At 37.8% G+C, this 24959-nt stretch overlaps 1 protein-coding gene across 10 annotated transcripts in view; it reads right to left on the bottom strand.

The window, feature by feature from the left end:
- USP9X (ubiquitin specific peptidase 9 X-linked) overlaps window positions 1-24959 on the bottom strand; it is a 200162-nt gene that overhangs the window by 53610 nt on the left and 121593 nt on the right. For 7 of the 10 annotated variants that reach the window (XM_043505905.1, XM_038384263.2, XM_038384284.2 and 4 more), the window contains 8 exons: window positions 23285-23525; window positions 22461-22610; window positions 22223-22343; window positions 21619-21749; window positions 21044-21322; window positions 14811-14936; window positions 10291-10416; window positions 6251-6417 (listed from right to left, as the gene is read on the bottom strand). In XM_043505905.1, the coding sequence (XP_043361840.1) occupies window positions 6251-6417; window positions 10291-10416; window positions 14811-14936; window positions 21044-21322; window positions 21619-21749; window positions 22223-22343; window positions 22461-22610; window positions 23285-23525 (1341 nt within the window). The remainder of the gene's footprint in view (window positions 1-6250; window positions 6418-10290; window positions 10417-14810; window positions 14937-21043; window positions 21323-21618; window positions 21750-22222; window positions 22344-22460; window positions 22611-23284; window positions 23526-24959) is intronic. The other 3 variants (XM_038384295.2, XM_043505910.1, XM_043505918.1) reach the window with 1 other exon arrangement.

Raw genomic sequence — 24959 nt, 5'->3', positions numbered from 1 at the left:
CCTGGTGAAGGAGAGCCTTGCCTTTGTAAAAAGAAAAGGAGTACTTGTGGCACCTTAGAGACTAACAAATCTCAAATAAATCTGTTAGTCTCTAAGGTGCCACAAGTACTCCTTTTCTTTTTGCGAATACAGACTAACATGGCTGCTACTCTGAAACCTTGCCTTTGTGTTACATCTAGATAGCTCTATGGCATCTCTGAGTGGTGTAGCTTTGAAATATGAGCAGAAACTTTTGTTGCAGGGACAATTTAAGGACCATTCCGAGGTGTTTACCTGTTAATTGCTCAGCCAGTCTCCTCTTGTCTTCAGGGTACTCCCTTATATTTGATTGCCATAACAGAAGGTAGGTGACATTTTGCCCAAAAAATAATCCAAATTGCTCTAACATTTAGATTTGAGTTTCTTGTACCCTGCTGCTTATTTATGTATGCCAGGAGCATTGTGTTGCCGACTCAAACAGCATATGCCTTGCTCTCAGGTGATCTGGGAAGTCCTAAAGAGCCAATTCAACTACTTTCCTCTAGGAAGTGATAATTCTGAAGATATGACACTATGAAGATCTGACCATGACCACGTTCCCCCATGTATTATGGTTCTTCAGATATGATCCCCAATTCCAAAGCCTGGCAAATGTGGCCAAGATTTGGGGGAAGTGGGGAGAGGAGATTACAATCATATTCCAGGTCCCCAAAAATAAATCTGGAAGCTCTCTCTTATGTGATCATGCCTGTTGAATAATCTCTTTGCATGAGATCAGAAGACTTGTGTCCTGGATAAAGATGGAAGAATGACACTTCAGAAGTCAGTCCTTGGATCTTACTAACCCCTCTCTGCTTTGGGAAAATTGATTCATCTCTATCTTGACTCTGAAAAGAGATATTCTTTAAATTGATCATAAATGCATATTGCCAGAGAATGTAGAGGGCCCTCTGGGTTGCTTCTAGTGTTTCCAGGAGAATGCTGTTCTGATGAGCAGGTCCTCTAAGAATGGGTATAGAGAAGTTCCTAGAGTTCTCAGCTGGGTTATCACTACTACTAATAGTTTTACAAACACTTGAGGGGGCAGACAAGTGACCAAAGGGTAACTTATTGTATTGACTGTGCTGACATCCTTCATTATGCTAAATCTGGATTGCTTCACCATGATGGTGGAGAAGGGAAAACCAGAGATAAGAAGCTCAGTGGGTGGCCCCATATAAGTGGAAGAGTCCCTTAAATTTTAGGGCATGTGAGAGAGTGAGAAAAATTGTTAGCTAATGGCACCATATAATCTTTAAAGGCTGGGATGGTAATGGATGAGTCAGGAGAACTAAAGTGCTGCTCTGTTTAGCAAGTTGGACACAGAATTAAGACATGAGGGGAAAAAAAGGGGTGTGGGTCAAGCCCCAGAATGCAGATCTGTTTGAACTGCCTCTAGTGTTTGCAGGAAGAAAGACACAGTACAATTGTCTTATATACTGAGAAAGAGGTCAGGATACAGAAACAGAACAACATTTCTCAAAACTAAGCACCACTTCAAATTTGGCCCCAGTTAGCAGCAATCGAAAGTAAACACTGTCTCTTAGCTGTTCACTAGTAGTAGTCTCTAACTTAGCAGTCAAAGGCATAACAAGATCTAATGGCTGGAAGCTGAAGTCAGCAAAGTTCTGACTGGTAATAAGATAGTTTTAACAGCAAGGTAATTAAACACTGGATTACCAAAAAGATCTTATAAATTCTCCATCACTTGGAGTCTTCAAATCAAGACTAGATATTTTTCTAAAACATGCTCTAGTTAGGCCACAAATTGTGGTAAGATGCAAGATCCAGAGTAAAATTCGACGACCTGTGCTAAGCAGCAGCTCAGTTTAGATCAAATGGTCCCTTTCTGGCCTTCAAATTTATGCATACTCAATTTGAATTCTGTAGTCCAGTTACTGATGCATAAATGCCAAGTACAGAAAACTCATCATTACAAATGGCACCTTTGCTGACCAGTTTTAGCAGTCTCCTATGACTGACAGGATCTGGATTCTTAGCTTTGAGGTGGAGTTGTTATGCTACTACTATATGCATTCTGTAAACAGGTTACTTCACTTTCTAGTGCAGTCAATCCAATATCTTTCATAAGTAAATTTACTTTAATATTTAAAATTCATTCTAAATGTAATTTGTAAGATGTTTGTAAGTTAATTCTGTGACTTATCAGCACTTAGAAATATACAGCATGTTATATTTGCATCAGATGTTTATGCGAATGCCAAATATAGTTAAATGTTAAGACTCATGAGTCAGTTCTTGCTGCAATACAAGCAGTTGCTAATTATCATTAAGACATGATTTGTCATTACAAAACAACAGACGTCATTCATAGTAATAAGAGACTAACCTAAATAGTTATTTTGGTTACTCCTTTCAATGTCAAAATACTAGCCACACTAGCAGGACCAAACAGATTAAATCAGGGGTGGCCAAACTGTCGCTTGTGAGCTGTATGCAGCTCTTTTACAGTTAAAGTGTGGTCGGGGGGGGGGGGGGGTGGAGAGGGGAAGAGAGACCGCGCACACACACTTAGAACCTCTACCTTGCAGTGGTGGAGTATGGGCTTCTGCCCAGCGGGGAGAGGGGTCTTGGGACTTCAGCCCTGTGGAGCACACCTGCTGGGGCTTGGGGCTTCAGCAGGAGTGGGGCTGAAACTCTGAGCCCCAGCAGGTGCCTTCTGAGGGGCTGAAGCTCCGACCCCCAGCCAGTGTGCCCCATCTCAAACTTCTGAAGACTGTCATATAAGGCTCAGTAACTTTGGCCACCCCTGGACTAAACCATATAGTGAAAGGAAACAATGCAAAGTGGTCTGTTGAATGCTCATGTAGAAAAAAATTCAATCGTGGAGGGATGCCCAAGTGTGATCCATGACAGACTATCAGGTCTCACATAAAAAAAGATCCAAAAAGTATGCAACTGCAGATCACAAATTCCTTGCCTTGTCAAAAAACCCAGTTGAAAGAGGATGCAGAAATCTATTTGCTTGAGATACCACTTTTAGCTGCTATGACAAAAAAAAGTATACTGCTGGAAAAGTCACAATAAATCAAACACAATAGTTTTGTTGGAAAAAACAGAAGACCTAGACCGACATTTCATGCAGGAGATTTTATAGTACAATGGTCTTTATTTTAAAATAAACTACTTCAAATTTAAAAGTTACGAGAGTTAACCAAGCATCAAAACATTTAGTAATGGAAAATATATGAAGCAGTGTGTAACAAACACTGCAGATGCGTATCCCTAAAGGGAATTTTCTCTCAACAGTGCTGGTTTGCTGCACAAACACCGCATGGCACATATTAGATATAACTGGACATGGACGACCTCATCATGAATGGTGCGTACCTCACGTACATCAATCAAAAATTGCAGGGGAATGGATATTTTGCCTCATCTACATTTGATTGTCTTTCCAACTCTGAAGGAAAACAAATTTCTACACACACCCACACACTCTGATGATATGAAAGTCTTGCTCGATCTATGCAGTGTTTCATTTCCCAATAAATGAAACATACTTCTAGATCATTTAACACATGGAGTGTGAGACCCACTTCCTAGAATTCAGATCTTATGAGGTATTTATCTCTGTAAAGGAAAATGCTACTATTAAACCAAATGCAGGTGTCAGATTCTTGAATAACCCTATACTAAACTGTCCCAGAGATGTCAGGCATTATTCAAGCTTGCACAATCAGGACTGGACAGCTTTGTACAAAAAAAAAAAAAAAAAAAAAGGCTTCCATCACTGCATCCGAAGTTCAAGAAGAGGTGAACACCACACACCTTTACATAGCTCTCTGCTGCAACCACCCTCCAAGTTTGATGTGTAATGTGCATATACTTTGAACCAAAAGAACCCTTGATTTTATATTACAGAAAGGCCGCTTTAAAAATACGAGATTGGTGAAATAGAAGTCTATTTAATATCTGTTAGGGCGATTAAAAATAAAGTTAAGCAAATTTTGTCTGTCTACATTTTTTTTTTTAACTACAAGCTATGAAAACTAATATGTAAATTAATTAGGTGTGGATCTCAAACTTTTGTGAAGCTGCTAAAGCAACATTCAGTATCACAAAGTACTAGCAGCCTTGTTAACTGCAGCCTATGATAATGCAGGGATACTTAATTGTATGGCTAAAGAACACTACTGTAAACTGTAACAGTACTGTGGAATGATATTTACCATTTTGTTGTGATTGATACTCAAAATATTCCTGAACAAAATACTATGGGGAATGGGCCTATTACTGTTCTTAATGTCACATTTTACTGTTATATGTTTAGGATTCATAGAATTCATTTGCGATAATTGATTTCAGAAGTTGAAAAAACAGCATCTTGAAACACAGTGTGTGTCAGTTGCTTTCACACCCACAGTCTGACCTTTTGAAGGCTTTCAAGCAAACCAAAAGATAGAATTGTATCCTTGCTTCAGGTCAACGTGAAGTAATTATGCTTATTTTCTGGTATTAAGCCTCCCCACAAAAAACTTGATACCTGAAGTTCACATTCCTTGTGTTCATGTTCCTCAGCTCATATATAATTAAATTCATTTATCCTGGTACCAGTGATTCAGTCTTTAAAACACCTGTCTTAGATAACATTCACTCTGGCTGACGTAGATTGCTATATTAAGAGGCCACCACATTTCAAGGTGTTTCTCAACAGAAAGAATTTGTTAGGAGATGCACACAGAAAAAATGTTTTTCCAACTCTAGTGTACAAGATATGTTACATGTTAAAGAAAATGTCTGGGAAGTCAATCACAGAACTTCATGCAGATAAGTGTAGAAATCTTTACAGCTTGTCACATCTAGATGGAAAAGAAAATCAAACTGTGGGTGAAATCCTAACTCCATATAAGTCAATTTCAAAACTTGTATTGACTTCAATGGGGCTAGGATTTAACGCAGGTAACTAACATTCAACAGATTGGACAATCATGACTTAACTCACTTTTACCTATTGTTGATCTTTTATAAATTGAATTAAAATGTCTGATGTCAAAGCACTGACAACACCAGAATGAAGAAGTCTTTAATAAAAATAACAGTTCTGTAGATAATGTTTTAGTAAACCTCTACATTTTATGACAAAGTGCTGCCACCGGGAAGTCTTCCAAAACCAGGAAAAAACACACATTTACATTTGATATTACCAGTCACATTTGCTGCTTGTGAAATTTTTTTGAACAATTAAAGTTTACCTGAGAAGCACACAGTTACTAAATTTTCTATCTGCATTCAGAGTTTTATACTTAGTAAAGACCCAAACAGATTCACTAGCTAGACAAACTTGTACAGATTTTCAGATGAAGCAATGATTGTACAGGTAAACTGGTGCAACATTATTTATGTGTATTAACAATCCATGTACCAAAGAAAGACATTTCATAATCTGATTAATATTTAAAAGAATGGCATGATCATTGAATAAAATATGATTTTACATGGGAGTGAGGATTTTGTGTAAGAAGACATTACGATTCAAAACCTCTATAAATGATGACGCTTTGCCTCTGCATTCATGTAACAGAAGAAAATTAACCTGTGACAAGGTTCTATCCCACTGATATTACTTAAATATGATAGCTATAAAACTTAACTTTTTTGAATGGCATTAAATACATCTACTGGTCTTTTTGGAAGCTTAATAAGCACTGTCAAGTCAGTTGGACATTTATAATACATTACGGGTTCTCACTCTTACCAGTAAAAGAAAAGGATTAGAGTTTTTGAACAAATGAGTACAAGTGGAAAAAGTAACAACATTAGTGTTACTAAAACATGCATCACATTATGAACAAAAGTCAGAATGGCCAAATACCCTCTTCAGGATTTCTAAAACACTAATGACTTTTTTCTGGTTTAACTGACTTTTGAAATAAACAGCACAATGCTTAGTGGTGCTGAACATCTGCAAGTCACTGATTTCAATGAAAGTTGGTGAGACAGAACCTAATTACAAAGTTATATTGCTAAGCAGCATACTAATACATATTTGTACATGACTAACCAGTTAATCATAAAAAAAGCAAACGTATTTTGAACTTAACACAAAGCAAACCAACACTGAAAGTTTTTAGTATTTCTGTACAAAAAAACCCCTTGTAGTCAAAAAAGATAAATAGCTGCAACATCTACCTTGTGTTTTAGATTAGTTTGTACAGTGTTTTGAAGAGGTAAAACGCTATACAAGTGCTATTTATTTTAAATCACTTACTTGCTGTGACAATGCAATAGCAAGTCAATGATAAATGTCTGCCATGCCTTTTCTTTACTAAGTGCATCCAATGCTGTTGGAATCAAAGCAAAACACAAGGTCATCACCTCCAAAGCTTCACAGCAAACTTGTTCATCTTCCATGTCTGGCTCATTGCCTGCATTTGTCTGTAAAGTGAATCAAATGAGCAGCATGAATGGATATGGAAAAGTGCAACAAATCTGCCTGGCATCTAGCTGTACACTTAAAACACAAGGGGATACCAAGAGTTTGTGTACCAATGCCCAGCTAAATCTACAATGCAAGTTATCACATACATTGATTCAGTCCTCTCTCCCCTATACTCTTCTCACTCACCCTCTGCATTGTGTCTTAAATTATAGGTTCTCTGGGGTAGGAACTGTCTTAGTACATATCTGCACAGTATCTAGTAAAGTCAAGTGCTGACCTGTTTGGGTCCTGCAGGTGCTAGTGTAACAGAACTAATACATAGTAATATATGCAGAAGAGACTGCGCCTTTTTATACTTGAGTTACAAGCACTTGGATCTTAGTTATAATTGTTTAGTTACTTTTCCTTCCACCTTTACATTGGTAGCTTCTTAAATACAATATTAACCAATTTCTTTCCCGCCCTTGTCACATTAGTATGCCTTAATATTATTTCACCCTCCCATCCCCCAGTTAAAGTTTCTCAATACTACTTGTCAAACTAACACATGAGGATATGGATAAACCACCACATAACAAGATGCATAGTTATACCAGATTAGTAAAGGCAAAGCTCAGAAAAAAAAAGATGCAAAACAGGATGCCTATCCTTTTGGTACATAACTGAAATCCTCTCCAGCAAAAGACAGTTCACCTAGTCCAATACAACAACAGTCATTCCCTCTAAAGAGATAAAGCAAAACAGCTTAGAAAAATTTTATTTCTATTTAGGGGGAGGAAAAAACCTACAAACTGCTTAAGGCTTTAGATGCCCTAATACACAACTACAATACTATTCAAATCTCAGAAGCATTAAAATGATCAATTCAGAGAAACTCAGCCAGCCACTTACAAACCTAAAAAGCATATTCTCAGTCGTCTTCAAAAATGTTATGAATAAGCAGACCCCCATTTAGAGTGAGCATATTCACACATACTGTATACTTACATGCATTAAAAATACTCATTTAATGTTAAGACTGAGAAATTAAATACTCAAGGACCCAGAAAAAAGTTCTGGTCCCCTCAGGTAAGGGACCAGATCCCCAGTAGGCAATAGAGACAAAGTCAGCTGTGGCAACACAGGCTGCATGGCAGTCCCATTGCATCACAAAGCCAGACAGCTGCAGGGTCATCCCAGGCACAAGATAGTATGAACCCAAGCCCATGGGATAGGATACTCAGCAGCACATTTCAGGGTGTGCATGGAGGGCCAAGATCCCTGGAAGGTCCTATGCACCCTTGGGCAACACCACCATGTTTTTATATGCCCCAGAAGAGCCATTACTTTGCAAACTGTGCAGAAGGAGGAGGGATGAATATTGGGTCGGAGCTTGGGGGAAGACCAAGGAAGCGCAAGTATCAGTTTTGTGGAAGAACTGAGGTGCAAAAATGGAGGAGCTAGTGGATAGAAGTTACTATCACTGTATGTTACTGCTAGTTGCTCACATTTTTCTTTTTTCCCCCAATAAAAAAGAAAAAAGTTTCCAATGCAGTGCAAATGTGGGGTTTAAAATTTTGCAAGCAGAGCTGTTCTTCGAATACAGCAGAGTTGTCCCTGAGGAGTTGGTCTATGGTTCTAAAGTGCTCAGGACCTATTTGACTAACCGAGGTTCTTAGTTCTCCTTTCCTAAAATCAGAAAAGAACAGAATTTTTTTCAGATCAAATAAGCCAAATTTGAATGGTCATCTTTTGGTCATTTTTGAGATAACAATTTTTTCTGATTGGAATATAGGCACTCCCCCATACCTTCTTGCATAACTAAAAAATGGCTGAACTGATTTTGCCAAAGTTTCTGAAAGGTGATTTTTTTTTTAAAAAAAAGCAAGCACACGATATAAAACCCAAAATTAATTTGTTTGAAAAAGCTTTGTGCCAATAGAATGTATGCCAAATTTCAACCTTAACCATCGCCAACAGTGATTATTATATGACAGTATTATAGAGGGGTATATACACACACAATATGCATTTTAGATGACCGATAGAAAGATCACAGGGTTAAGTATATGGGAAGAAGAGAAGGGTAGAGTGTCTTGTGTTAGCCTTCTCAGACGGGTGATTTTCACCCCAAGTGAAAACTGAGTGAGGATCTAAAACAAATGTGAGAAATTCCTGAAGCAAAGTTAAACGGCATTTAAAATTAACGTGTAGGAAACATTCTCCTCATCTTGTGTATAATTCTCATCATCATTTGTCCAACTATAGTTTCTCTCTAGTTATTTCTGTGGCCATATACATTCCTATTTAAGATACATACTCACTGCCTAATGTTTTCCATTCAATCTTTAAATATACAGTTTACAAATACAAATTGTAAAGCCTGAAACATACAGTACAATAGAGAGAGAGAGAGTCAAGATTCATTGTGGCGTTGCCACAATAAACAGCAGCACATTGTTGCACTGCTACCCTCCCACCTGGTTTCCTTGTTAGTCTAAGGAGGAGGTAAACTGTGACAGGTCTATAGCACAGCAGAGGCTCTCCAGTATGCCAGGGCAGCTGTATTGGCTAAAGTGTTGGCAGAAAAGGGGACAAGGAGCCAAGACTTCAAGTAGTTCTGCCCTAGCCTGCCCCCTTCCGCACACCTGCATATGGATTTTGCTTCCGCCCCACACACTTTTTTTGTGATATGGGTAGCAAGTGAAGAAACATTGAGAGAAACTTCTGCTTCTCTACTACCACACTAGCTTAGCCAGAATTTAGCCCCATTAGCAAACTTCAAATAAAGGGAGGATATTATTCTTCTTAGTGAGGAACTCATTTTGTGAGAAACTGAAAAGGATACCTAGGCAATCAGGAGTGCTAGGGCTACTAAGCTAGCTAAATGAGAAGCTGCTTTTTCTGGAAGTAAACCTATTTTTCTGTAAATCAAAAATTTAAGCAAAAGGTCTAGTATACAAAGAATAAAAGCATCCCACCAAATTCCTTCTTCCTTTACTTAGCTAAGTAATTAGCAGTGCCAGACTTAATAACTTTGAAAATTCAGAGGAGATAGTGAAGAGACATGTGAGAGAAACAGAACTTGCTCTTTCCCGAATTCAGCAACTTCCTCAACTACATCATCCAACGATACACATGTATTTACAATACAATTCTAGAAGTTGGTTATATCGTTACTTTTAAAATTTTATAAGCCACCGTTGATAAGCTGAAGGTTACTTTTACAAGAACAAGATTCTGAGCAGTGTATACCAAGGGGAAAAAAGATCCAAAAGCTTGAGACAGTATAAACATTTTGCATGATAACCAGAAATATCTCCAACTCAGATTGGTCTAACCCATCCCTTAAATCTTGTGTATGCAAAGATCTGATATTTTACACTCCAAGTATGTGCATAAGCAATTAAGGAAAATAAACAGCTATACATGCTATCACTCAGTTTTACCAATGCTTCAGTGTCAATTTCAAAATCAAATTTCTTCCAAAAAAGGCAAGCCAACAACATTTTTCATTCCATAAGTGGCTAGTCTGAGCTTTAAAGACTAAAGCATTTGAATTATCTAAATTACAAAAAAGTACACCTGAAAAATTTAGCACGTAACAAATGCTTATTTCACATTTTGATACAACAGAAAAAATGTGACTTCAAGTTTAAGAAATTTCAGCCCCCAAATAATTGAAAATAGGTACATGGCATGAAAATGCCATCTCAATCTTAACTACAGTATCACAATTGTGACCCTACATTAGAATCCAAAGTATATTACCAACAAGAATATAACTATTTGAAGATAAGTCACATTTTGAGCCTAAATTGCTTGACACTGTCCTTTTTATAGCTGACCAAATAATTAAATAGAAAAAGAAGTTGCTTAAGAATTCTTACCTTTTCATAAATTTTACTAATTTCCTCATTTGAGCTGAACACCAGCTGTACTGACCCACACCCTGATGCCCAGACAATTTTTTGTACTGCTCTAATAACACAGATATCAGGGATGTATTTTGAAGCCTGGAGACAAAGAAATAAACAAACCACGGCAACATTAAAATACAGTTGCTAGTAATATTAAAATGGACTCTACACCATTAAGGCAACTAACCTTGTAAAAATAGAATCTTTACACTACTTTAAGACATTTTATATTGAAACAAAACAAAAAAAAGATGATGCTATAACTTAGAAAGGCTTGTGCCTTCATTTAGCATTTTACACTTCAGTTTCATCTTAGCAATGCTCATGAAAGCCAAATGTGTGTATTAGGTAGTGTCTCAGGGTCTTCCTTCACGCCATTATAGTTAGTGAGATACAAGTATTATAAACTGATATTAGGTAAGTGACAAAAATATTTGATCCTGGCCAAAATTTGGCAAAAAGATTAAAATTAGGTTTTTTAAAAACAATATTGAAAATAATCTGCTCAGCCATTTTTCATTAGAGAAGTATACATAAAATATACATTTACTGGATTTGTTTGCTTAGCTCTCAACTCCAAAACAGCTATGATTTGGAAAGCAATTGTCCTATAAAATGGCATAACTAATTTTGATAAAGAAAAATAATCAAGATATTGCATGTTAGCTGCTATCCAAGCACAGAAGAGTTCACCCAAACCCCTAATTAATTTTCAAAAGGAATTTTGCTACACGTAGGCCATACAAAGTTTATCACAGAGCCGAACACCTGCAAAGGTTATCTGAGTCTTGTTTTATGAATGAATTACTAGAATTCAACAGTTTTGGGGCATAGTTCCTAGTTTATATACTAAATTTTTTAAACTTTAGCATCCTGTTTTTATCAGTGACTAATTGCTGCAAAAGAGTTGTTGGTTTTCCAACATGCTTTATAAAAGTGTGATTAATTTAAAATATGCAACCAGAGAGAAATATTACATCTTTCCTCCCCCCCCCCACCTCATACACAAACACAAGTCCTTAACATTCTCCTTCAGGAAGGAGAATTAGCAAAAAGTAAGAGTTAAGGACAACATTTTAGTTTTGAGGAGTACTGCATCTCCTTCCTCCCCTTGACCACATTTACATCATAGAATGTAAACTTGGTTTTATATGCCATAATCTCCTTATAAGAACACCTAATGTATTTTTTGAAAGCTGGAGGATATGATATTTGAGAATATTCATAGCAAATTATATACCCCAAGCTTTAAAAAAAAAAAAAAAAAAAAACCAACAAAATCCTATGCCTCAAGCTAGCCTTGCAGGTCCAGACACTGGCATCTAAGTAAGTGGCCTGGCTTTCCAAGGTGTTGAGAATACAGAAGCTTCAAAGCTGCCTATCTTGAGAGACATTTTTTAAAATCCTGGTCTCTGACTCCTCTTTTTAGACACTAAAAATAGTATTCTGTTTAACATTAACTGTACACCCTTATATAATGAAGAGGAAGAAAGCAAATTATACTCTCAAACATGAAAGTCAGAATTCTTGCAATTTTATATTTTAAGTAACTGAAAAAAAGTCAGTCTTAAAGTGACAATGTCAAGGTTTACAGGTCCAAAATCTGACTCTCCCCACCCAATTTATCTATTTTACAATAATAAGCAGATAAGGATAAAATCCAACTTCGGTCCTAATGAAAAGTCATGCATTTCAGCTATGGTGTAATAAGACATTTCTCTCTACTATGATGTAAGCATGAAATATGACAGTCAAGTTAAGTTCCAAATTTTTATAGCACTTTAAACAAAACAGTAGTTCTCATACTAAAGCCAACTCTATGATTAGTTGAGTTACACAGTACCTTTCGGAGCCCTTATATTATATTTCATTGATGGGAGCTATAAACACATAAAATAATTCCAATAGGCCTTTTTGGAACAGTAAAATAAATCCAAGGCTAAAGGGGAAAATTGTTAATACATAAAACCATCTGCAAGATCCCAAGTAGTTAACAGAATGTGTATTTCAAATTAATTACTATAAATACATATTTGGTAAAGGTAAGCTATAAGTTTTCTGTTGCTTTACTTTTAGTAACTTTTAAATAAAGCACTGTATTGATTCATATACATCAAATTTTGGTAGTACAAACACCTAAAACATTACAAAAAATTTAAATACCACAATCGTAACTTCTCCTAGTTTGCAACAAGCTTTCATCGAAATTTCAGGAGTTCATATTCAAGGTAACATTGTTCAGGAAGCATACATCCCTCTAATAGGGGAAAACTTCCAAAATCCTTTGAGGAGGCAGGTATCTAGTCACCTTTTTTTCTGTCAACATATATCTTCCAATACTCAGATTTATTAAACACTGAGAACATAAAAAGCTTAATAAAACTGGTTCCATCATGAACTTTTAATCCTACATGAACCTACACTATGGCTATGGAAATGGCAATAGCTAGAACAGAAAGTAGGCTCTTCACCAGTCTCTCCACCAACTGATTCACCTTGCATCAGAAGCATCTCAATAAGAACTTTCACACATTAAGAAAACAAAAATAGGTTTGTTAATTTAGTCTGGAGAAAAGTTAATTAAAAACTTGAAGTATGATCATTAACAAATATGTAGATTTTTTTAATGCCCTTCAACTCTTGCTCTATTCTTCCCTCACAGGCTGCATCAAATGTCTCAAAATTAAATAAAAAACAAGCAAACAAAAAAATTCTGCTGAAGAAAAACAAATCATTGGCCACCAAAACATACAAGAAAAATATTGCAGGATAAACCAGATTATACTTCAGATTTAGCTCTTCAGCAGTTTTCTTCATTTTTGCAAATAGAGACTACATTTTAGCACTGATGCTGTGTAATCTGAGTCTCGTTCCTTTGATCTTTCTTGCTAGTGTTCTGCTTTTAATATTTTTGTTAAAACTTCATTCACACACAGCACATAAAATTAACAATTCATATCCTGCCCTCCCTCCAAGATCTATTTCTTCTATGGAAAAATCTATGTCTAAAGCAGTGTCTCTACACTGGCAACTTCATATACAAAATTCACAACTGATGCAGCTCCATCAATGGTAGCAATGATGAAAACTAGGGATCCTGTTTTGGTGTCCAGTTCCATCAACCTCTTTTTCTCAAGCCTGTGTCTGTTTTTACTTGTGGCAGACACTGTACATTTCATATTGTTAAAATGGTCATGGAGGGTTTCTACACTTTTGGATATCTCAGCAATGTTCTGAGGTAATATGAGGACATTATTTCCTATAAAGGTCCTGAAGTCCAAGTCAGCATTGCTTCCACTTTGGAAGCTGATGCAGCACCAATCATCTGGAAAGGAAGTTGTAATTTTTCCTTTGGCCACCCTTTTACCTGATAGGTTTCAGAGTAGCAGCTGTGTTAGTCTGTAGTCGCAAAAAGAAAAGGAGTACTTGTGGCACCTTAGAGACTAAAATTTATTTGAGCATAAGCTTTCGTGAGCTACAATGCATCCGATGAAGTGAGCTGTAGCTCATGAAAGCTTATGCTCAAATAAATTTGTTAGTCTCTAAGTTGCCACAAGTTCTCCTTTCCTTTTACCTGACAGGCCACAATGTATTAAATGAATTACTAAAAATTCTAAATCTAATAACTGAGACAACATGGGTGAGATACCATCTTTTACTAGACTATCTTCTGCTGGTGACAGAGACAAACTTTCCAGCTTACACAGTGCTCTTCTTAAGACATTATCTCACCCAACATTGCATAAATCCAATAAGAGTAAGTCACATCGTTTAGATGGATAATCCATTTGTGAGCAAAGCTGTTCACTTTTCCTCCGCCCAGGTGATCCAATTTTCAATTATGTAGTTTAAACATACAAACATACATACATATATATATTCTGTTAATAATTTGAGACCTCAACAGTTGAATTTTTTGTATTAAAAGGCATTTCAGGTCATCTTTAATAAAATATTTAACCTTTTTCTCTCCATTTTTCCTACTACTCTCTAAAAAGCATATTACCAAAGACAAACATAAGAATAAAAAAAAAGACTATAATATTAGTAACAATATTTTCTTGTTAAAAATATTTCTCTGGTTATTCTTCAAATATATCGATTACCTCAAGAAAAATTATGCTAAGTTTACTTTTAAAATCTGCAACAATACCATACCAACTGAGTTCTGGTCTCTCAGTATCAGAACCCTTTAATATAGATGTGCAGAACCTTACATAGTTCACTTAGCTAATACCATCTGAACTCCATTACACATATTGGTTTTCCCAAGTAACCACATGAAAAATACGTAAATAATTTTGTAAAGAAATAATTCATTTAATATTTTAAGTGTTAAAAAAATAAAAAGTATGCAAAGTATCCTAACTGTATTTTGAATTTAAGGAAATCTACCATTTTCCTATATGAAAGGAAATCTAAGAATACGATGAAATAAAATGAAACTCTAGTATAGAAAACTTAGATTTTACAGGAAAGAATATACTAACCTCATCAGATATTTGCTGGGCAAGACGTATTGCTACATTTCGTAGCATGCACTCTGAAGTTGGATTGGGAATGTTCTGTAGGGCAGTTTGCAGCACCACTGCCTGGTCATGGGTAGCCTGGTTTATCTGGAATAAGTTATTTTTATTATTTACATTAAAAAAATTATTGAAAACCCTAAAGTATGAAACTAGAAATTATCTGATAAGTATGGGGAGAGGAGACGAGTGGAAGAAGATGTATTATATTTAAATATAATACACATGCAAAAAAAAGATACTCATTTTTGATACTCAAATACTAGCCAACCTTTCAATACACACATTCATGAATTTGATATTTTGTTGTTAAAACTGGTATTCCAAACTCAAGTTTTGGATAAAGTCCAAATAGCTTCTTAAAACATTACAAAAATGGGAAAATGTAACTGTAAAACTATAAACATACTGGCATGGAGAATCATAAATAGGTATAGAATACCTGAAACTAGTTTTCATTCTTTTGACATTTGAATAAAATTTTCAACTGACAGTTCCCTCTTCCCCCCACATCCAACCCCATCTTTTGAGACAGGAAAGGAACAGGTTTATGGGATGCCATTGGACTGTAAATAGCTGGTGTCCTTAATGGTGTCATTCTTCAGCTAGATATTGCTCTCCAGAAAGTGTCCAGAAAAGTACACCTTAATTAATTTTCTTTTAAAAATATAAATTCGCTGTTTGGACATTATTAAAACTGATGTAAAACTTGAGTCAGAAGTACAAGAGAATGGTCTTTAGGAGTTCTCTGAATTCTCTTTACTGTTTTCCAATTCCTGGGTCCGTGCTTTTAACATGTGACTTGGGAAAAACTTCCTCAGAAGTTTTTGATCCTCTTAGCTTTTAGAAGAGGTTCTTCACAAACACATTCCAGTTGATTGGATCTAGTGTACACCCTCCAATGCCCCAAAGTAAGTTTGTTTCTGCATAAGAATTTAACAGTCAAAAAACAAAAAACATTCCACAGAATGGTAAAAAAAACCAAACAAACAGATGTAGCTTCTCACGCTCTGAAAGGTGGTAGGTGCAAAAGTGAGAATCCAGACAGACATAATCAAGGAACAAGCATTACAAGTACATAATTTTCTTTCCTAGATTTTTGCTAAGGCTGGAAAACCTGAGTAGTATTTCTAAAAGAAAAATGTTACAAAAACCGCAGCAACTAGAAGCAGTGTCTTATAGTGAACAATAACATACTTTAAAAACATGAATAAGAAAATTTGGGGGGAGGGAGAGGAGAGGACATTTTATCTAGACAGAAATCTCCAGAAGAAACCCAAATACATCAAAAGTGAAAATTAAGGCAAAAGTATTCAAAAGGTGGGCATCCCAAACACAAAATTATAAAAGATGGGAGTCTGGGCACCCCTTACAGGGAGATAGGAAAAGTAGCACAGAAAACCTGGATTTTTCTCTTGATACTAAATCTAACAATGATTTGTAAAATGCATGGAGAAAACAATGTGACTGTTTTGGAAATCTCCTATAGAAAGAGACAGAGAAAACTGCACTGGAGACTGCCTCGTGACCACTAAGTTCGAATATAGTACGAGGAAAACTGCTGAGGTCATGAGACTCCCTCTATTGTATGGTCCCTGCTGGCTCTGGCAACTACTTTCCACTACATTTACAGCATCCTGGATCATGTCCTGGAACATGAAGATATTGACTACTACACACTAATAGTGGCATGGACTGATCCTTGGATCCCTTCCAATGTGGTGTTTCTGATCAGCCAAGAGTCAGGTGTTGAGGAGACTAGCAGGTCTGCATGTCTCAGGAATAGTTGTGAAACCGTGAGCTTTGGTACAGAGGTCAGCATTGCTGGCAGCATGGGAGTGTGAGTTGTAGCCACCAGTGCTGAGGGTTTTGAGCTGTGTGGCATAGGTACTGCAGGTGGCATCACTGCACCGCTTGGTGCAGAGGTTCTTTTCAGCTAAATAGGTATCGAGGTGGAGGGTTTCACTTTGCTTTGTGAGCCTCAGTTCGAGCTCGCCCACATAGGGTCTTTCACTTTCTGGGAACTCTCAGTACCTGTCCTGGTATCTGTCAGACATAGTATGATCACACTGCATACATTTAAAACTAATGAGTTGTTTGTCTCAGACAAGGATAGAGAAGACGCCCTTCAAACCCCACAAAGACTAGCTAGCAAAGTCAAGCAGAGAGAAACATTAAAAAAATTCTTCCAAAGAACTGTTCCATATCAAGACACAGAACCTTGAAACACTACTGATACTGTGTGTTGGAAGGCTGAAGCTTCAAAGTGCGTAGGGTGCTCAGCACTAAAGCAGTACAGATGTATGAACCAGAGACCCAAAGGCAAATGGCACAGTGCCAAAGGATTGAAGCCCCCACCACCCACAAACAGCGTTAAAGATATCGCCTAAGCCCCCCCGCCCCAAAACCCCATGTTTCCAATACACTAGTTAAAGTAGCCCAAGTGAATGCATGAAAAACACATGAATTACTTTCAAAAGAACTTCAAAGACAAAAAGGGAAAGAACAATTACTTACCTTACAATAATGGTGGTTCTTTGAAACCACATAGATTTCACTTTTGGTGTGCATGCGCCCCATGAATGGGAGAGCAGATTTTTCTCGCCAGCAGCATCTGTTTGGGCAGCACCTATACCTGACATCATAAAGGGAAGAGTGGGCCAACCACATCTCTGTCCTTTACCAACACTATATCCCAGAGGAGTAGGACTATACAGAAGCAGGGAAGGAGGATGCGTCATTGAACCCATGTGGACAACACATTTTGAAGAACGGTTACTGTAAACATTCTTTCTAAAGTAATTGTCCATTTGGATTACACTGTTGGTGCATGTAAGTGTCAGTAAAGTAACAGCATCAGTATCTGCCTCTCATGAGCACTCGTCTCTGGCTGATATGTGCCTACAATCACTCAGGCTGTTTTTCCCCCAGGGCAGCACCCACCTCTCACAGGCACTCCCTTTCTGGTCAGGTGTGAGCCTGCTTTTCTTTCAGTTCTTACAACAGGTAGCACCCGTCTCTTGCAAGCGTCTCCCGGCTGATGGCTATTTGACAGGTCTTCAGCAACTCAGCCCTCTGGCCAAGTCTCTCACACTGTCCCCCCTTCTGAGGAATACAGTCTCTAGTTCTTTCTCACGGTCCTGGTATGGGGCCATAGCACCAAGGATTCTGCCCCAGACAAACTGCCTTTTTTAACAGACCAACAGGGACCCATCTTGGTACCCTCAAGGTACCCTTGGTATCCTTTTTGCAGCCCTTGCCTGGGCTCAATCTTCAGCCAAATTAGGAGGGCCCATCACACTACCCTTGCCCCTGGTCTGGCTAAGTTCTGGACTCAACCTCCCTGCATTGACCTGCCCAAGGTCCTGCTGCTCTTCCAGCCAGCCAGGCATCCAGTCCTCCTGCTTCAAGATCCAGGCAGCAACTGACTGATCTGCCTCTGCTGCTCCTTTTTATAGGGCACTTCTGGCACCTCACTGTCAGCTCCAGGAGTTCCTCTGGTTGCTTCTCTTCAGCCACTCTAGACCGCCTGGAGGACTTCTCCTCTGCTCTTTTCTGGGGCAGGGTGAGGCACAACTGCATGGATTCCAGCAGGGGACCTCTGACCTAGTCTACCCTGTCGCAGTGCACAACAAGCAGATATACATTTGTTTGGAGATTGGAAATAGGAATCACTTAAACAATGACTGCAAGACAATCACACCAAAGCAGGCATCCTATCTGGAAGCCACCGTCAAAGAACATGTCTTGTAAAGGTGTGGATCAAGTGCCACATAGCTGCCCTACAGATTTCAGAAACAGGAAAATTCTTCCAACAGGCAGCAAAGGCTGCCCAAGCTCTACTACAATTAGGTGGATTTAACCTGACTAACTAATAACATGTCCTTATACAGCTGAAGACTAAGATAAGTTCAGAGAGGATATTGTCTGACACACACACACCTCTCTGCAAAGGCCATGAAGTTTAGGTATGTTCCTGAAGGCTTTTTGACCTGTAAACGTAAGAAAACAGTGCCCTTACTTCATCAACTGTGACACGTTTAGCTTCCCATGAGGGGGAGTCAGGCTTGAAGAAAAAATGGGATATGAATAAACTGGTTCACACAAAATTCTTAAAACAGGAATTTGGAAGGAGTCCTGAGAGTAACCCCATCTTAAAACGTATGCTCCTGCATTCATAGTCTATAAGGTCAAAAAGGAGCCTGAACTCCTGTATAACAGAACATAGAACTGCCCAACATACCTCCTGTTTGAACTACAGCATATTTATTTTAGAAAAACATCTAATCTTGATTCAAAAATTGTCAGTGGTGGAGAATCTACCACAACCGTAGTAAGTTGTTCCAATGGTTAATAACTGTCACTGTTAAAAATTCACACCTTATTTCCAGTCTAAATTTGTCTAGTTTCAACTTCCAGTCAGAGAACCCCATTATACCTTTGTCTACTAAACTGAAAAACCCATCATCAAATATTTGTTCTTCATTCTTATGGCTCTTTCCTGAACCCTCTCCAAATTAATATCCTTCTTGAACTGTGGACACCAGAACCAGATACAGCATTCCAGCAGTGGTGACACCAGTGACAAATTCAGATGTAATTTTACTGGCTCTGAGTATCAGATAGGACCTCTGCGTGCAAAACCATGTCAGGTAGAACAGGTAGCGTGACTGAAGGATGAGTTGACAGGTTCACCAGATCCAAGTACCAGAATTGTCTGGGCTAAGCTGTGGCTACTGTGCTCAGAGAAGGAACCTAGCTCTCAAAGCCCAAGCTTCAGTCCAAACTGCAACTTCAAAGCACTGTTTATACAGTTAATTTTAGAGCACCAGTGTCACCCCCGCTGACCTAAGTCTGCTGACTGACTGGGAGGCACTCTCCTGCTCAGTCCAAAATGCTGTGTAGACATACCCTTACAGTCCACTAGTTTCTGTCTGAGAATTATCTGCCATCTCAATTTGCCAGAGCATTTTGCAAGCCTGGAAAATGCAGAACCACTGGAAGATAGTCTGATTTGATGACAAATGTCCACTCCAGACACAAATGGCTTCTTTGCAGATCAGAGATGATTGTACTCCTCCTTATCTTCACATAATGCATGGCTATGGTGTTGTCCATTATCACTTGGATAACGAGTAGAAATGCTGTGCATGAAGATGTATGGCTTTGAGCCCCACAACATAATGTGAAGTTGAACTTCCTGGGGTGACCCAATGCCCTTGTGTTTGAAAGTGGCTAAGATTAGTTCCCCAGCTGTATGCAGCACACCACCAGTGTTTTAGTAGGCAATGATGCAGCAACAGGTACTTCACACATGAAGTGGGTTCCTCCACCAACCTAACAGGAGGACTGGAAAGGACCTCCAGGATTACTGATCCTTATCTCCTGCTACTGCAGGCAACCCAGTCATATAATCCCAACTATAGAGGCAAGGGTCCTTGTACCAGATGTATCCCCTAATATACACATACACATACACATACACATACACATACACACACACACACACACACACACTCACACACACTTACTTATTTGCCCAAAAAAACCCCCACCCTATTATTTACATTAGTTATATTAACTACTATTAACCAGCCTAACAAGACATCACAATGTGCAGAGTAAGCAGAGACTGGGGTTCAGTCCTGCTGTCAAGGGTGGTAAAAAGGAACAGAGGTGGTTAACCCATTGGGCCCTTTATGCCCTCTGGTGGGGAATGTGATAGACATAAGGATGCAGGTGCAGCCCCATCTTGCCAGAAGAATCTGATCTTACATGCACAGGATGTATATGCACCAAGAGTGAAATTCACTTGGACAGTCATTTGAACTCACAAATACACATAAATGAAGGATCAGAGCAGCAAATACCTACTGAGACAAGCTGGAACAGTACTGGAAGAGCTGTTCTTTCAGGAATTCTGTTACTTTCCAGAGTCAGAAAGGAACTGAACTTGCAACAATGGAGGTGCTAGGAATTGGTGAGGCAGAACCTTTTACCATCTCAGACATTTAAAAATAAGTATTAATTTCTTATTAATCATACAGTTGAAATATACATCCAACACAGAAAAATAAGTAAAAGTGGTATTATTATAGGAAGGCATCTTTGTAGACCTGAATGTAAATTACTGCATATTAGTGTTTCTATAAAAGACTGACTTGTTTTTTAAAACCTCAAAAAGAAATGTACATTACCGGTGAGACTGGACTTGTGCCCTCTACAACTGGCTGACAAGCTTCTGCCACAGCTCGAACATGGCCAAAGCCAATTGCTGTTAGCAACAATTTGGCTATTTTTAGAGCATTAAGGTAGGCTCCCCTTCTAGTTTCCATATCTGCATTTGGCAGGAAATTATTTCTAGTCAACATGCTCAATACAAGAGGCAAACCACCACTTTTTAAGAAGTTATATTGGAAGTCACTGGCATCTTCTCCCAGAGGTGCACTGGCAGGCATTAACAAGGCATAGACTACCTGCAAGAAGGAAATAAAACATTAGCAAACACACAAGATACACTTTTTCTAAACACATACACCAAAAAAATGGAAGTACACAGAAGTACATTTTATACAATGCTTTGATATTTCTCCCCATGCACACCTCTCACACTTTGCTGCTTTGATAGGTATTTTGAATCTTTAGTTTTACACCAGAATTTGATCCTGTTCTTCAACTCCACCATAGAAAATGTAACCTTACTGCCAAAAAGAGTTTTAAAATATAATAAAAAAAGTTTGGGTTTTTATTTTTAAAGAAAAACATTACAAACCTCCGTTAGATATAGCACTTGTGAGGCAGAAGGGCCAAAGAAAAGAGAGTCAAGGGATGGACTAAGGCTGCTTTCACCAAGTTTTGCATGGTCTAAGCAAATAGCTCTTAGTTTCTCTACTGTAGTGTTATCTGCAATAAAAACACAACCTCTGAACATTACTGCCATAGTTACTTAAAAACAAGTCACAAATAGACAATTAATAATTAATACCCATCAATTTGAGAAACTTCAAAGGACATCAGATAAGAAAAGATGCAGGAATTGTAACTCATACAAATTCAGATTCTTCACAGTTTACTGTGTTATATTTATTACCAAAAGCACTTAGAAACTCCTCCTATACAGTAGTAAGTGTTACAAAATAGTTTCAATTTTAACACCTTTCCCCATTTTCAAAGATAAACAGGCACTGACAGCTAAAAAACTCTTTAAATATTTAACTTTATATTATGGACAAGATATAGCAATACAGGAAATAAATGAACAATCATGACTACAATACACTAAATTAGGAGGAAGGATTTCATGATAAATATTCCATTTCCAGAAAATGGATGAGATATAACCTCAAAATATAAAGAGATTAAAATTATATTCTGACCTGGTGGCATAAGTTTCATAAGGACACGTGCTCCATCTCTAAGAGGTGGCATATTTAGGCTACTGCCCAAGTCTGCAACTTGCCAAAGAAACGAGATGTATCTAGGATGCAGTGACATGATCTAAAACAAAAATAAAAATTTGTCATGCTTTTTCAGCAACTGAAACAATTTGTGCTAATATTTACAATGTGTCATTTTTTAACTGCATAAGAATTTTGGACCAATACATATACTTACCACTCCAGGCAAACAGCTTTCAACTTCTGGGTTTGGACCATCACTATAGTGATTGCCATGGTTGCCCGGAGAACCAGTTGAAGAGTCAGAAGAACTATCAGGGCTTGAAGGCATATTGGAACTTATTTGCGTAAGCTTGGCTGTAATTAGCTGAAAAATAAATTTGTAGAAGATTAATATATTTTAATAAGTATCACATATGAAAACTATAAACTTTAGAACATCTTACAGTAGTAGCTACTAACAACATTTCACTAAGTTGAATGGATCATTTGAAAAAGTATGCAATATTGCAGTAATAGTGTTTGTCCCACGATATTAGAGACACTATCTGTTGGGTCTTCTGTTGGTGAGAGAGAAAAGCGTTCAAACTTACAGAGAGCTATTCTTCAGGTCTGGGAAATGTACTCTAGACTCTCACAGCTAAAAATACAACGTGGAACACGTTGTTTAGCATAAGTAGCAACACATTTCAAGGGACCACTCAAGGTTAAGTGGCCTGTTAATACCTTTCCAGTCATTGGTGTGCGGAAAGCTGGGGGGCTTTGGAGGAACAGTGGGTTATAGATTTTTGCAATAATCCATAATTACATTATGGCTTACAATAATAATTATAATAAGTCTGAATTCTGGAGTACTTTTCCCAAATCTGAAGAAGAGCTCCGTGGAAGCTCGAAAACTTGTCTCTCTCAACAGAAGTTGATCCAATTAAAGATATTACTTGCCTCTCACATTTCTAATAATGATATTCCTGCTCTCATTTCCCAACAATAATTATAGAAGTGGAGTAATATTAACTCATTGACTAAAGTAATAGCACTCACCGTTTTATCTTTAAGATTTAATTGTCCAATTAACTTCCTATCATCTGCGGGATCTATCAGCTCACCACCAATGAACAGTTCTACTTTTGTATGTGCACTGTTGGCTTTAATACGATTCAGAATACAACGCCGTACAGAACCAATTGTGTCATTAGTGTGAGACCAAATATCCAAGTCTTCTACTTGCCGACCTTGGTTTGGAAAACGAACCACCAGCGTGATATGCTTACCACGAAAAGCTCTGCAAAACAAACGGAGAGCACATGCTAAATAAAGTCATTGCTGCTGGCATAAAACAAGTACAACAAAAGTAGTTATTTTTCTTGCAGTCATTTGTACTATTACAGAATGATTTTCTGTAAGTCTGTTGGAATGTGCAAGCATATGACTATTTTGCGCATGCACTGCTGCATTAAATTGAACATTTGTGCAGCCACAAGTCAGAGTGGAAAGTGCACACCCACAAACTTACTGAAAAACCAGTTCTACACTTGCATTCTGAACATAAGTAAACCTAAAGTAATTATGTAGTTCAAATTTTGGTTCTCTCTTCACGGTTTGCAATTCTCTGTTCAAATCTTGGAAATAAAATTTCAGTCCTATTGGCTTATTCTGTTCAGTTTAGCACTTATATTTTATTCTTTTTGCAGCATAAAAGTCAACATGAATTTGCCTTGTTTAATTCGTTATTGTAATTACTGAATGCTATTACAGGTTTCAGAGTAGCAGCCGTGTTAGTCTGTATTCGCAAAAAGAAGAGTACTTGTGGCACCTTAGAGACTAACAAATTTATTTGAGCATAAGCTTTTGTGAGCTATAGCTCACTTCATTGGATGCATCGGATGAAGTGAGCAGTAGCTCACGAAAGCTTATGCTCAAATAAATATTTTAGTCTCTAAGGTGCCACAAGTACTCCTTTTCTTTTTGTGAATGCTTATTAGCTAACTTTTGCTCCCACTACTGGAGCCAGCACTTCAAACATATAGCAAAGTCATGAGGTTTTAAAATTTCTTGGCAGCAATGGTGAATTAAAAAAAGATTTAGTAAACTCAGAACATTCTCACCAGATAATTAAGATGGATTTTCATAGTGAGTAATCTTTAAGAACCTCAATTTATCCTTTACTTGTTTCTCAGAATTTTTTGCCTCATTTGTTAATTAGTTGAGTAAATCTGGAATGGTTAGTAGTCTTCCCTCCTACTTCGCTCTGCTTGTGACAATCATTTCAACAGCAACAGACTGAAGTAACCAACACAAGACAACTGAATATATGATAGAACTAGGAAAACTAGGACTTGTGAAAACTTTTTACCCAAGCACAAATATCTAAAATAATATCAAAGTGGACATGGAAAATGGCTGGTCATATAGAATCAGAAGTGGAAGGGACCTTGAGAGGTCTTCTAGTCCAGTCTCCTGCACTCAAGGCAGGACTAAGTAATATCTAGACCAGTGGTCCCCAAACTTCTTCCATCACTCCCCCACGCTTATCCATAAAGGAACCTGTCCGCACTCCCACCAGAAATCGTGGTCAGAAGCCGTGGCTAATGCTGCAGTCAGGCCAGGGAGTGGGACTGCAGCTGGAAGCTGAGGAGTGTGATGCCCAGGGCCCAAGCTACAGTTGCGGCTTGGGCCAGAGCTGGGGGAAAAGTGGGGCTGAGTGGCACTCCCTCTC

Source organism: Dermochelys coriacea, chromosome 1 (genome assembly GCF_009764565.3).
Source record: "Dermochelys coriacea isolate rDerCor1 chromosome 1, rDerCor1.pri.v4, whole genome shotgun sequence".
Classification (NCBI taxonomy): domain Eukaryota; kingdom Metazoa; phylum Chordata; order Testudines; family Dermochelyidae; genus Dermochelys; species Dermochelys coriacea.
This window is presented reverse-complemented; position numbering and strand designations above follow the sequence as displayed.